Source organism: Dromaius novaehollandiae, chromosome 7 (genome assembly GCF_036370855.1).
Source record: "Dromaius novaehollandiae isolate bDroNov1 chromosome 7, bDroNov1.hap1, whole genome shotgun sequence".
Classification (NCBI taxonomy): Eukaryota; Metazoa; Chordata; class Aves; order Casuariiformes; family Dromaiidae; genus Dromaius; species Dromaius novaehollandiae.
In genome coordinates, this window is record NC_088104.1 from 37,754,824 (window position 1) to 37,769,919 (window position 15,096).

A 15,096-nucleotide genomic window follows, 5' to 3' on the forward strand; every position below is an offset into this window, starting at 1 on the left:
AAAAAGAGGCAAGTAAAACTGAACAAAAGGCAAAAAGTGCCATGGAGAAAGGCAAAGGGAGCCATCCAGAACTGGTCAGTACAAGCAGTACAAAAACACACCTGGAAATACTTTAGTGACGACTGAAATTGAGAGGAAAACACTAAGACTGATAACTAAGACTGGTAACTTGAAGCCTGTTACTTCTGCAATTAGGGACAACTGAGCCTGGACAGTTGTCTGGATCTGGACTTCCTTGTGACTGAATCCTTAAAGGATAAGGCGTCCGGAGATTTGTTCCAACTAATTAACCTTTTCAAATGAGCTGTGGGTGCTAGGCCCCAAACCTTATTGCTATAGAAACTAGCAAGTAATTTGTATTTTTTCCCTCAAAGGTATGACAGACAGCCATTACTATGTTTCTATCTGTACACAGTACTAAGAACAAACATTTAAGTTTTCCCTGAAGGATACAGTGATTTTCCTCTATGCATACTCATTAAATAGGAAGTAGGCTCTAAGAAAGGATCAAAAGATGTCAGATTGATAAACAAAGAAATTGTCAGGATAAACTGGAGTTCATCTTACATACAGAATCTTCAATATGAAACAACTGATTTAGGTAGTTAAAAACAGTTTTGGACCAGATATTTCCCCTGAAGGGCCACTGTCCATGCAAGAAACCTTCTATATAGCTCTCCTCCTGAAGTTCATTATTTTTACTGAGTAAAGAGTTACATGTGTTAAAGTGTACAATTCCTAGCACACTGGGTCCTGTTCAGGGGTGATACTCTTAACAAACTTTCACATTTAACATTATTTATTAACAAGCTAAAGCTGTGAGATAAATTAAGCTGCGCTTGGTCACGTAATTCCCAGAGCAAACTGAATTTTTACAGCAACTAAAGCATTGCTAAATTCATTTGAAATGAAAGACAGAATAAAATAGGCCACACCATAGGAAAGGCATAAATCTAGTACTTCTCAGACTGGACATGGGAAGCACACAACCTTGGGCTACTCTGTACTATGAGGTTTTGTAGGTGTCCCAGAACCAGTCACATTAGAATCACATCCTGAACGACCCTACCTGTTAGAGTAAGCAGGATTAAGCATATTTGCTTTAAAATTTTGCCTTTCAGGTTTTTTAAAGACCAGACTTGCTGTCTCCTGCTTTGTGTGATGTTTCGTGCACTATGTAGTCCTGTTTGCAGTCACTTGAAAGGTTAGGCACGTATGTACTGACCATGTCTTCACAAGTAAACAGGAAAGCCTTTTTAATTGATTGTCATAGTGCTAAAGAGGGGAAAAAAGGAATAAGACAACACAAAGTCCTGATATGCAATATGGAAGTAGCAGCACTTCACTAGCTTGCTTTCTATTTATATTCAGACATTGCATAGAAAACAAGCATAAATTGCAATATTTTGAAGGACTGGGCTGTATTCATGATCCGGCTGATATCAGAAGTTCAGAGGACAGTCTGCCCTATACATAAGATATAACTTAAGATCAACCTGCTTGTGACTTGGTGTAAAGACATTTTTAGGACTTATACAATACAAAACAAGATTAAAAATGTATGTTCATATACACACAGGATCAAAAAAGTTACACTTACTGTGAGAGGATGAGATTTTTCATCAAAAATATCCAGTGATCTGTCTGAATCTCTACAAAGCAAAAATCTCTGTTTTAACAGCAAGACTTAACTGGCAATGGTATGTTCCACTAGTAAGTATTACTCATTGAAGAGGATAAAGGGACATATTTTATCATTCGTCTTTTCGTAGAGCATGGTATGAAGTTTTACTGTATTTTTGCAAGGTATTTCATGATGAGACCTTTAACTGAATATTTAACAAGCTAACAATGAACAATGAACTCCCATGCTCTCACTAGCAAGTTAAATTAAACTTCCACATACAGAAGCCATAGTTCATATTATGTTTGGTACAGTTCTCCCTTAAAACTTGAAACCATTTAATTGATAACATTCATTATTTTAAAAAGGCAGCTGTAATTTTAAAGTATACACTGTAATTAGCTATAATGGCAAGGGTTATTTGTACACGGGATAGAGTGTTCATTCACCTACCAAAACTAATCTCTACCACTGTATTCAGTAAAAGCTAAACAAAGCCCAAGGCTGATTTGTAGTGAGTTACATATATTTTCCTCACTTCCTCTGTTCTGATCACTCTTGAGGAGGCATGTGACAGAGGATGGGTAATATTACTGACCTTTCCATATCAGCTCAAGAAGGGGTACAAAGAGAAAGCAGCTACACCATAAAGTTGCCAAATTTTTCAACTCCTTTAAGTTATCATAGCTGTGTCTGAAGTTGTACTAGCAGTTACTTAAGTGACCAAGGCCATTTTCCCTGGCTCAAAAAGAAAGTTAATTTATTTTGAAAAAGAAATTTAAAGATCACTCACCTGTTCTTTATGTGATAGAATATTGCTAATGTAACACTGAAAAGGAGAAAGAAAAAAAAGATTTAACCAAGCATATTCTGTGCGTACCATTTTGATGCATAGGCTGCTGTTTAGGACAAAATGTTCAGAATCCATTATGCACTGGCTTCCCCTCACACCCTTAAGTACTTTGTGTCTCAGTTTGATGTTTACCTGCCTCAATGGCAACTGGCCAAAACAGATGCAGAAACCAGATATGCTGGCCAAACTACTTCTATGTTCTGTGTTCATATATTTATGCCATAAAAGAAACGTTATGCCAGATTTTAAACACAACTACTCATTACCCGATTAGGTAACATTTATTGAAAGTATGAACTATCCACGCCTAAAGCACATTAACTGTTCTACTCAATGTTACATATACTGTTGTACTGCTGATGTTTTAATTTCATATCTCTGCCTGTCAAATTATGGGGTCTGTCTAATGAAAGGAGAAAAATGAAGAATGTCAGCATAATTCAAGAGGGGAACAAGAGCAGATCTCAGTCTCTGCTGAGTCAAATAAGGCAACAGATTTCATGTTGACACTCATCTGTGGCCAAAATTTCAGATGCTTTATTGGCAGTGACAGCAGGAATATTGTATCACAGGACTCCATCACAGGAAAGCTCTGATCTGCTGCAAGCTGTACACCACTTCAAAATGGCAAAAGTACTATCTTCTATCTTTTAGGATCTTTCTTCTCTGGAGAAGGAGGAGTGACATGCTAGATGCCTGTTTGAAACCAGATTTGAAAGCGACAGATCAACTTAGACATCTGCAAACTTTACTGAAGTGTTACAGCACTAAAGCATTCTGGGCCTGAAGCTAGCGTGCCTTCCTTTCCCCTCGAGCACAGTAAACTATCTTTTCATTTCTCAGCTGGTATTCTCTGTGCGCAGAGAATCATCTCCGTGGTATCCAAAACAATAGCTCAAATAGTCATTTCCACTGGAGAGCCAAAAAGACTAAATAATTATCAAACTCACATACCTAAAATAACAAATACATGAAGAAAAAGTAGAAAAGCTGGAACTAAAGCCAAACCCAGCAACATACAGTTATCCACAACTAGAGGGCAGGCTAATACCACTGGCAAGTAGCAAATGCAGTCTTACAAACTTTTCCTACAATCCCATGCAAAATCCATTTCAAGTTTTCCCTGATCTACAGTTTCTGGATTTGGCTTTCAATTTGAAGACTTTGAACCCCCTTAATTTTAAACCCAAAATGCTGACACACTTCAGCACCGCCTCCAGTTCTCAAGTGCATAATGACAACTGTACTGAAATACAGCAGCACATTAGCTCTGTCACTGAAAGCAGCTCTCACCAACAGCAAGACAATTAACTGGATTTCTAGAGCCCTTCCATGACCAATCTGAATTGGCAACGCTGTGCAGACAAGAACCCCACAGAATCCCAAACAAACCTTGCAGTGTTACTCGGTCCCGTGTGGATGACAAATGGTACTTACCACTTTATTGTGCTTCTAAGATTAGGCTGGCTGACCGTGCTGTCATCTATAAATATTGTTGAGCATGAGCTATATTTTTTTGTAAGCTGCCCAGGGGAAACCTTAGGGGGAAAAAAAAAGAACAGGAAATAAATTAATGAGGACTGATTCTGTACGGTTTAGTTTACTAAACTGACTACTGGGTTTACACCTGGAATGTAGATAGCTACTGCAGAGCAGGTCTTTGTAGATGATTGCTCTTGGCATGTAAACTACCCTATAGCAATCAAGTTGCTGAGGATGCTTCTTGTGTAAGATATACCTATACACCACTCCTTGTAATATACAACATGATGTTTTAGGTAAGTAATTTTCAGCAGAAATAGCTACAACTAAAGCAGCGATCCTTTGGGGTTTTTTCAGTTCTCCTCCGTTCCGTTCTTGCCAGATCTGGTCTCAGTCTTTTCTCTCTACTATGTACTTTCTTAGATTACCTATGTCTCCATAATCATCTTCCTTCTTTTATACCATCTCCTACATGTTTATATTTTCTGCTTATTCAATACCTTTCTCTGTAAAGACAGTTTTGTTTTGGGGTGTTTTTTTGTTTTTGTTTGGTTGGTTGGTTGGGTTTTTTTCCAGAAAAAACTCTTCCTGACATGAATCTCTCCACTCATGTCTTATTTAGCACCTGGAATCAGGAAATGAAGGACTACCATTACCAGTACTTCTACTATTTAGAACTAGCAATACACTCCATCATCTGTCCTCACACTGTAGCTTTTATTCTTTAAGAAATTTTCTTACCTTATTACACCACTAAGTCAGGCTTCCCTAAGCATCTTTAGAGAATGCCCTGAACTACAGCTAGGACATCATAACTGAGGGAAGAGTTTTAATCAAGCAGTTCGAGATTCATTAGTTTCTGCCATCATCTATTTAAATGCCAAGTCTAAAAACTTGAAAGACTTCCATATGGAAACTTTGACATCCTTCACCACTAATGGATGCCTGGGAACATCTCCCATTCCAGTTGAAGTCTGCCAGCAAAAACAATCCAACCAGTCAGCACCTTGGTGCTGGCAGACTAAAGCTGAAACTGTAATTAAAAAAACAGCAAGCAGAACAAGAAAGCCCCACAATCATACTAAAATGTAACGGGCTTGAAATATCATTACCTTACAAGGAACTTATCAGTAAACGCTTCTGCTAGACATTATTTTTTAAGCTTTGTGTTAATAACTTCCATTCTCAGCTTTCCTAGTCAATAGGTTTTTTTTATTCACTTATTGATGATACTGTATCTCACAAACATTTCTCCAAAGTGTCAAAGAAAAACAACTAATATTAGCAGAAAAAACTTAGAGCAGATTTTAAAACTAACAGGTTATCGTTTGTTCATCATGCTGATGACACTGTTTGCTCATCACTTTTTGTGCTGGATACATTTCTTACAATAAACCCTGTAATGATGCTCAAAAAACAAGTCATTCAAGACTTGTCATCTCAGCTAAGAAATGAATCCAGTTTTATTTATTTTAAATACCAACATAGGTAGTTTGACTTATATTTTCTCCATTACTGTTTCGAAATAGTCAAAATTGAAAATCCTTTAGTATGCTTTTGACATCAGCTATTGTATGCTCTGGGATACTTTGCCTGTTTATTCACTTTTTTTTTTTTAAGATAGGCAAAGACAATTCAGTTTTATCTTGCTAAGAAGGATTTGTAGTGCATGTAGGACTGTATACCTACAACTACTACAGTTGTTTCTTGAATTTGTCTTTGTCCCAATATGCTAATATTCTTTTAACCAGTACCCTACCTCTAAGAATTTGTTTTACTTACATGGTTGATGTGGTTACTCTTCCTCTTCTCTCGCACTAGAATAAGGGAGAAAGAATGTGAACTTAGAAGTTTCTAAAATACAGTCTCAATTTACACTCAGTAAAAAGTCATTCTATTAACCTTATCTTCTGAAGTACATGAGTATTACACATTTCAAATTTGACTACTAGGTGTCTGGAAGAGCAAAGTTTGAGAAAAAAATACTGAGTTTTATCAAGCTAGTAAACTACATACGACTTCCAGCTATCCACATGTACTTTTACTTCTATCCGTGACAGTAAGGGGAAAAAGTCTCAGCTTTGAAAAGATGTTAGACCATGAAAAACTGGATCATTTCAAATAATTCAAACAGACAATGTCTCACATCAACCAGCAACCACTTAGCAAACACAAGTAAAAACATCACACGTTGAAGCTGCTGAATTTGTGCAGGAATGAAGGGAGGTACCCAGCATTATATATATGTTCTCTCTCCTCCTTTTAAGGCTCTCTAGACAGCAGAAAGGGAAAAGGTATTTCACAGCACAGATGATGGTATTTATCGTACAACTGAAACCATCTTGTTCCATCATTTTAAACTGTGTCGGACTTTTAAAAAAGATAGTAAGGGTTAACGTTCAGCTATAATGGTAGCAGTAAAATGAAACAATGCCATTAAAGGAGAGCCGAGAGTTCCACATGGGTACTTCTAAAAATGCAACAAGCTACATGAATGTGACCAGCCTGGATACCAGACTGCACCCCCTTTTCCAAACTTTTGACTTTAGATCATTAGCACCTGTACTTACAAGTGCTCATAAGGACACGTTTGCTTACATATTTAGAGAAATTAAGGATTTGGAGACAGTGTCCAAATTTTTTGATCTTTTTACTTAAACCAAAATTCATGATCCTGATAGCATCTTGGTGAAAGAGAATTTAATGATATTAATTCTACTAGTTCTATGAAAGGTTTGCTAAAGAAGATCCAGTGAAATACAAAATAAATTATTCTGCCTGACTTGTCCATAAAAATGTCATGTAAAAATCTATTCATCCAACTAATAAAAACTTCAGAGAATAGTTTTATAGTTATTAACTCACCTAGTAGACTGTTTTTCCACATGTCTGCAAGTGTAGACGACCTTAGTACATTACATTAGAGGAATACGGAATCATGTTTAAAAGAGATACTACCTTCGGCAGGATGTTTATGTATTCTAAACTTATTTGTGGCAGAGTTTAAAGGCTGCACAGTGAAGCTGTCCTATAATGTTCAGGAATTAAGTCAACTTGCTAATTATACCTTAAGCAGCACTTGTCTAAGCGCTGGCTGAAATCTGCAGGTCAAACTCTGCTTGAAAACTGACCTTAGTTAGAGCTTTTGAGGAAAGAGGCCTACATTTCCTTGGTATCACCTCTTCTTGTTAATAATGCTAGCGCTTGTTTCTGCTGCTCAGAGATTATCCAAGCATTGTGAAATTGATATAACTAACAATTTTACTACTTGCCACAGGACTCTGAATAGCAGGACTGGAACTGACAGACTTGTCAAAAAGATTCTACTTTTCTGTGGCAAAAGCTCTGCCAAGGCAGCAGACACACTGGAGCTTTCCATCAACACAAGCACACCACTGCCTTAAAAAAAACCCACGCCAAACAAGGAGCAACTATAAAAGGAACAAAAGCGTTTTTTTAAAGAGTATCTTACACTGCTTTTTAGTTGCAATTTCAAAATTTACTACTGTCATTTTTTTTAGCTTATGCAATATAAAAATATCTCCACTTTTTAAAAGCATGTTGGTATGCATAAGCTATAGTAATTGTTCAAAATTGACTATATGAAGTAAACAAGCGATCTGCTTTCAAAGAAACTGAATATCATGCTAAATCCATGTAATTACCCACATAATTATAAAACAGAATTCAAGAATGATTATGCTACTGAAACTATTCAAAAGGATTAAAACAACATATTCAAAAGCAACTGATACAGATTGATAGCTTAGGCTTAATATTCCTTACGGAAAAATATCCACTTGAAAGCAATTTTAAAAAGTTCCTGGTCATAAAAAACACCAATGCTTAAAGCCTGACTTCAGACTATTACGATCCGAAATCTGAAATCTCCTGATATTGAACGTCCTTAGAGTAACAAGTGATTTTAAGTGTTAAGTAAAACAGCCTATGAACACACTTCTGTTTAAACATGCAAATTATGAATCCCTATGCTTTGAAAGAATTAAAGCAATTTAAGTGTTTTTGAGATGTATAATTAAAATAGACAGTTATTTTTCCCGTTTTCCTCCCCACTTGTCTTTTAATTGGAAAAAGTTACTTTACCATCTGTTTGAGACTTGCTCAGGAAAATTGTGCTTGCTCTGGGATGATCAGATGGATTAGATTCCAAGGCTAAATCTGAAAAAGAAAAGACAAAAAAGGAGAGACCATCAATGGACAACGATGATGATACTGCGAGGATTCCTACTCAGCCTTAAAATGCTCAAGCATAGTAATGAAGACAAGACCAGAAACACAGAGAATGGGTGGTTTGTCTAAAGCAAAATCTTTCTTTTACCAAGATAAATAAAAATTTGAAATTTTCCTCTCTGAAAAAATCCTGTGGATATATTTCTACTGCCGTACAGCTCTGAAGTAGTTTACAGTTCCCATCAAGACCAAATCTGGAGAGGGAGACCTCAGGAACCCATACACATCTTCAGAAGTCAATAGGCGCCCTCGGGTGTTAGGGTAGCTGGATGCGGAGCCTGTGTGCGGAAGGGGGCAGCAAACTAGAACTTTATCGAGAGCATAAGCTACAGGAAACGGACACTGCTGACCTTACTTTCACTCCATGCTTGAAGCATCCAATACGACAGGAAACAATCTTTGTGGTCATGTAATAGATCCTAATAAGACACTTTAGTAGTGCTGATAAACATCAAAATACAGATCTTACCCTATTCCATTTTTTCAGAATTTCAAGTAAAACCCTGTGCACTTAATATATAATTATTTAAGTATAACTTGATTGCTTTAATCCTTTGCCACAATGAACCAGTGACGGCATCAGATGAGGATACATTACGCACTTAGATTAAGACGGGAGCGATCACTAAAAAGTTTGCTTGGACTGATGCAACTGTAAACACGATGGAATTTTTCGCTAGCATTAGCTCTGAGAGAAGAAACAGCTGTTCTGAGGAAGTCATGCTAGAGGCACCAACTTATGTGAGCATATGAACAGAATCGTCTTTCTAATACTATGATCCTGTACATCCTGGAAGGAGCAAATTCTCATCCACTTCCATTTGCCATTCTGATCCTCACATGTGCTATTTATACCATGCTAACCACAACAGCACGTAAGCTCACAAACTAGAAAACTCACATGTGTTAGTGTTTCAAGGCAGTATGCCAAAGCAGTTGTCACACCCTTAAACCCCCTTAAAGTACAAAGTCATTTAAGAGATGCCATCAACTTTTCAGGAAAAAATCTTAAAAGATTTTTATGCACCCCATTAACAGTATTCTGGTGAAACAGTTAACCAAAGTATGCACAAATTGTCTTGGTGCTAATAGTCTTGACTGCATGAATGTTTGGTGCTACTGCACGTAACACACAGCACAGCCACGGCCCTCAGGCGTCAGTCAGTAAGTGTAACTGCAGAAGTGCGTGCATCCCCGAGACCTCTCCTTCCAGATTCCCACTGGTACACTACACTGGTATCTCGACCTGGATGTTTTCCAAATATTTGTCTTACAACATCACTGATCTTAGTCCAACAGTATTGTTCTGAGCCTAGTCCAGGATGCAATAAAAGTTACAGACCACTGTGATTTTGAATTTCTGCTGTATAAGTAACAAAGATCTACTTAGGAACATGAAGATTATTCATCCAGTAATTTCCTCCCTCAAAAAATATCACAGTCAGCTATGAAAACAGACTCTCTTGAGCAGTTTTTAAAAGCTAACTTAAGAAAACAGTTTTTCTATTTCCACCTTACTGTGCTCATTCACAGCACGCCATGAACAGATATATGAATTTAATCATGTAGTTAAAATGCAAGTTTAGAAGCCCTGATACAGAATTTGCCCTACAGCTCATACTTGAAGCACTTGAAGCAATACAAATTTGATGTTTGGAAAAAAATCCAACATACAATGATATGCCATATTGGTGCATTTTCACTATCAAAAGATAACACAGTAGTTGTTTAAAACTTGTCCACACTTTTGACAACAGTTTGCAACACTGATCTGACAAAATCACTTTTAAGAGACAGTATGGAGACAAATTTCAGTTTCTAATGCAGCTACTCTTATTAAAAATGACTTTAACAGAGACCATCAAAGAATACACTAATAATGGCAAATCTTAAACAACTTCTTGGATTTGAGAAAGGAGTGAATCAGAAGTGGAAGTATTTTGCTAGTCTACCAAATGACTGAAGTATCAACAGACAGAATAGGACTGCAATATGCAGAAATAAAATACAGATGATTATTAGCAAGTTACAGATCTTATGCAAACACAGAAAGAACAACTCAACATTTATTTATTTATTATTTAACAGCAACTTTTAGAATAGGATCATTTAGGTTGGAAAGGACCTCAAGAGGTCTCTAGTCCACCTCCTGCTCAAAGCAGGGTCAGGTATGAGGTGGAACTGGGTTGCTCAGGGCTTTATCTACTTAGGTCTCAAAAACCTTCAAGGGTTTGGGGACAGCACAGCCTCTCCGGGCAACCTGTTTAATACCTGACTGTCCTCATGGGGAGAAAATGTTTCCATCTATCCAGCTGGAACCTCTCATTTCAATTTACCTCCTTTGGTGTCTCATCCTTGTGCTATGCACCGCTTTAAAGAGCCTGGCTCCATCTCCCCAGCAGCTTCCTTCTGGTACTGACAGACTCCTGGCAAGCACCCCCTGCCCCAGTCTGGCCTTCTCTTCGCACTAAAGCTCAGATCCCTCAGTCTCTTCTCACAGGTCAAGTGCTCCAGCCCCCTGGGCATCTCGGTGCCCCCTCTGCTTAATTCCCTTCACTTTAGCCATGTCTTTCTTATACTGAGGGTGGGGGGGACAAAAGTGGATGCAGTTCTAGATACGGTCTAGATACGGTCTAATGACTGTTGAGTAAAGGGCAATAATCACTTCCTTCAAGCTCCTTCTTTTGCCCCTGTTAATACAGCTCAGGATGCTGCTGGCCTCCCCTGCTGCCAGAGCACACTGCCAGCTCCCGTTCAGCTTGCTGTCCAGCAGGACCCCCAGGGTCTTTCAGCAGAGCTGCCCCCCAGGCACGTAGTCCCCAGCCTGTGCTGCTGCCAGTTCTTCCTTCCTGTGGGCAGGATCTTTGCTCATGCGATTAAAGGCCTCACCTCTGCAAACAGAAAGGATCACTGGGGACCACCACCTGGCAGAGGAACCCCAATAACCTAATCAGAGCGAACAGAGCACCCTGACCTGGCTGCTTTCAGGACTATCCAAGGAAGATAGATCCAAGGTCAGCTCGTTGTCTGGGTTTGACACCCCCTGGAAGAGCAAACAGTCCCCAGACCACCTTACAGCCTGAGGGGGATTAACACCTACAGGGCTACAGGACTCATTACAGAATACTTGGGAACAGCATTTGCAGATTGCACGAGATTCATGCGAAGTTCAGGGGAAGGACCAAAGGCAGGAAAAGGGAGGTACTGGGGTGGATCGGGGAGGCACAAGTGTAGCAAAACAGAGGGAAAAGGGGATAAAAGGGGCTTGCAACACACAAACAGGTTGCTGATCAGTATATTTGTCTGGCCATCCTCTGTGCTTGATCGCTGCAGTCTGCCCTGTCTCCTTCTTAAATTCCACTCCTAACCATTTTCCTAGGTGAGGGGCTCTCTACTCTGTGCGCATGGAGGTCTAAGGGCCAACAACTGTAGAAGGGACCACAGGGGCCCCTGTGCCTGGGTTGCCAGCAACTGGAGAGACCAGAGCACAAAAGGGGTTTAAGCCACTGAAAAAGGGTCAAAGGGCCACGGGTGAAAGGGGTCCATGTCCCTAGGGTGCCGGCATCCGGAGATATTGAAGACCATTCACATTGTGCAGGTGCATGTCAGCATGTACTTGCTAGTGAACATCCAGTGGCATTAGCCAGCAAACGGGACAAGAGGCTTGGGAGCCACATACAGGAGCAGTTGTAAGTCTGGGTCAGATACTGGAGACACCAGAAGGTCTCAGCATTGGCTACTAGAAGAACTGGGGAGGTCCCAGTCAGCTACTGTAGAGACAGGGGTGCCTGGGAGTCAGCTGCTGGCAGGGCCATAAGTCTGGGGCAGCTAGCAGAGAGAACACCACACACGTGCACGTGCACACACACACGCATCTATGCGCTGAGGCATCTGGGGGACCACGAGATGCAGGGGCCAGCTACTGGACAGACCAAGTGCCTAAAGTGAGTTGCTGGAAGGACCTATAGCGAGTGCGCTGTGCCCGTCTGTGTGTGCATGCAAATGCAGGTCTGGGCAACAGCAACTGGAATGGGGCTGGGGGCCCTGGGGGCTCATATGTCCAGGTGTCAGCAACTGGAGAGCTGGGAATCCAGGAGCCAGCTACTGGACAGACTGTGCATGTAAGACCAGCTACTGGAGGGATCTATACTGTGTGGGTACACACCCACCTACTCACCCCACTAGCAGACTTTTATCCTGACCAGCCAGAGAGTGGAACAGGATGAGGCTCTTGGTGCTGTTTGCGCAAGTGCTGTGTTTTCTGTGTGTTGATCTGTATGACCAGCCATGTATGTATGTATTGTGTGTACATGTGCCTATGAGTAAGACATGCTCAGCTTTGCTACTGGGTGGACCTAGGGACCTGAAGCAGGGTCCCTTCTATCAGGCTACCAAATTCAGTAACTCCTAACACAGGACTTCTCATTTCTCCTTGCTGAATTTCCTTAAGCTTCCCATTGGCCCAGTCCTCCATCCTATCAAGGTCCCTCTGACTTCACAGCTCTGTCCTCCAGCCTGTTGACTGGTCCCCAGTTTGGTATCATCTGCAACTTGAGTGCACTCCGTTGCTTCTTCCAGATCGTTGATAAATGTGTTAAACAGAATACGCCCTTTCTGGGGGGTGAAAGAGACAGTAAGGTGTAATACCCATCCTCCCCACAGAAAAATACACTTTTGCCACATCAACTTTCCAATATCTTGACTTGTTTTGAAATGATGCTTCTTGTTAACACTTGCTTCTTTGTTTTTGCCTCTTCTCGTGCTCTGCCAGTCCCTACATCCATCCTTCTTAGATGTTAGAAATCGGGTCTAAGGCCAAAAGTGATACCAGGAATAAACACATGCAAATATAACCAACTTCCATCCTGGACAAGAGGAGTCTAAGATAAGCAGCATTGTAAGATGCACCACGAAACAGAGTGTAGATATGGCCAAGCAAGTAAAATTTGTCCTCCTGTACCCAAGCAGGCCCTCACATTTGAAGAGGGGAACAGCAGTGAAAAGAAAATAGATTTTATTGGCTCCAGCTCTGCAGCGGTTCTGCCAGACACAAGCTGCTTTCTGCTGGACAAAGTCAGGTGTATCAGCACCCGTAGCACACTAAATCCACAACATGGATTATCCAACCAGATAGAGTTACTGTATTAATGAACTCTGAGACACACTGTGCAGTCCCCAGTACAAAACCCTACAACGTGTAATCAAGACCAGCTGTAAATAGACTTCTTACACCAGAATAATGTTGCATTAGCAGAAACATCACAGCTGCTTTTTTCTTGCAAGAAACTGCAAAGAAAGAAAGAAAAATGCATTTAGTACATCACCTTCCTGTAGCTTCTCCTTTCTGAGCAGTGAGAGAATTTTCCCCCTCCTTTCTGTGCTGTTCTCCCTGGACAATGCTTTTCTCCAAGACAAGCAATGGAAAAATTAGTCATATGTTTCACTCTTCCTGAACTGCCAGCGTTGCTTATGAAGTACTGAGAAGGAACAGCAATACAGTTGATGAAGGAGGCATAAAGCAAGACACAGATAAGGCCATGAGGTGAATAGGAATACCAGGAAACACAGCCAAAGAAAAGCCAAAGGAAGAGATTAACCTGTCTGTGACCAATTTAATTCATAACCAAGCATAACTTGTAATACTTCATCCTGGCAGCACTTATGAGTCCAAAACTAAAATACCCAGCCTTGAAAATAAGGATAAGCCTTGTTTAGGAGCTACATCAGTAGATGTACAACAGAAAGTTCAAACTTCACAGGCAGCTAGCAGAAAAAGAAGAGAGAAGAAGGATGCTATCACACAGGATGAACAGAAATAATGAAATCACAACATGTACGAACAGGAATGAGAGAAGCGATAGAAGCAACAGGATGATATTTAAAAAACGAAATCAAGGAAAACAATCTCAGGACATTTTGTTTTAGAAGGTCTCAACTCAGTAGAAGTTGAAGCACATTTTCTATCGGAATCTCACACATGGTGATAAAGAGGTGAGAAGGGAAGATTCTCACCAGAAATTAAGTCTGTGGGAGTGGCACAATAAATCTGTCATGCTACAATGGCTCCACACCTCTTTTTGAGAGCTGTGTATTTAAGATAGCCTTCCTTCCTATTTCTCTAAATCTCTCAGTGCCACTTACTCACATGGTACTCTCAAGCTTATCAAATCAAACCATTCATCCCAAATTATAGCAAAGAGAAGCCTGAACTTGCTTCCCTCTTTTGCCATTTTAAAAGCATTCATTGCAGTTTGCTTTCCCTTCAAACAATCTCAGCTACTTCTGCTGCTGCGTGCTGCCATGCACTGATAAGAGCATACAGCCTCCCATGGGGCGGATCGTATTGCTTTTAAAAGTAAACCTCTGCCCCTAGCTCAAGATCTTATGTCCCTTCCTCAATACCAAGCCAGCCCGAAGACTTTACTTTTACTCATCTATGTCATATAAGACTATGTGTGGGTTTCAGGAATTTATACTGCTTGCTACTTATCTACTGTTTTACACACCTCCACATGTGATTTCTAACTATTAAGAGCACATTTTACACACTGCATCGTGTTAGTTATTTCATAAATAAAGCTGACAGTCAAGGATGTGTCACTGTTACTAAGTAGCAGCCCTCTGACAATTTCACTACTTTAGGACACTAATATATTCCATTTCCTGTGATAGTTTTATCCCCATCCTCTGCTTCAATAGATAGCAATATCCTATGTAGCACTAACATTTTGATATGGCACATATTTAAAGCATTAAACCATAAAATCATCTCTTTGCTGTGGAGTTTCTTCTCTTGCACAGTAGGTTGCCAGTTTTGATTAATGGTTGAGCTTCCCTTATTTCATTAGCTAACAGAGCTGAAAGGCATGAGTTACTTAACACTCCC

At 40.0% G+C, this 15,096-nt stretch overlaps 1 protein-coding gene across 2 annotated transcripts in view; it reads right to left on the reverse strand.

Moving 5' to 3' along the window:
- The window catches only part of CCNYL1 (cyclin Y like 1), a 47,033-nt gene that overhangs the window by 13,758 nt on the left and 18,179 nt on the right, over window positions 1-15,096 (reverse strand). For both annotated transcript variants that reach the window (XM_026111128.2, XM_064515221.1), the window contains 5 exons: window positions 8,064-8,138; window positions 5,742-5,776; window positions 3,915-4,015; window positions 2,418-2,453; window positions 1,601-1,652 (listed from right to left, as the gene is read on the reverse strand). In XM_026111128.2, the coding sequence (XP_025966913.1) occupies window positions 1,601-1,652; window positions 2,418-2,453; window positions 3,915-4,015; window positions 5,742-5,776; window positions 8,064-8,138 (299 nt within the window). The remainder of the gene's footprint in view (window positions 1-1,600; window positions 1,653-2,417; window positions 2,454-3,914; window positions 4,016-5,741; window positions 5,777-8,063; window positions 8,139-15,096) is intronic.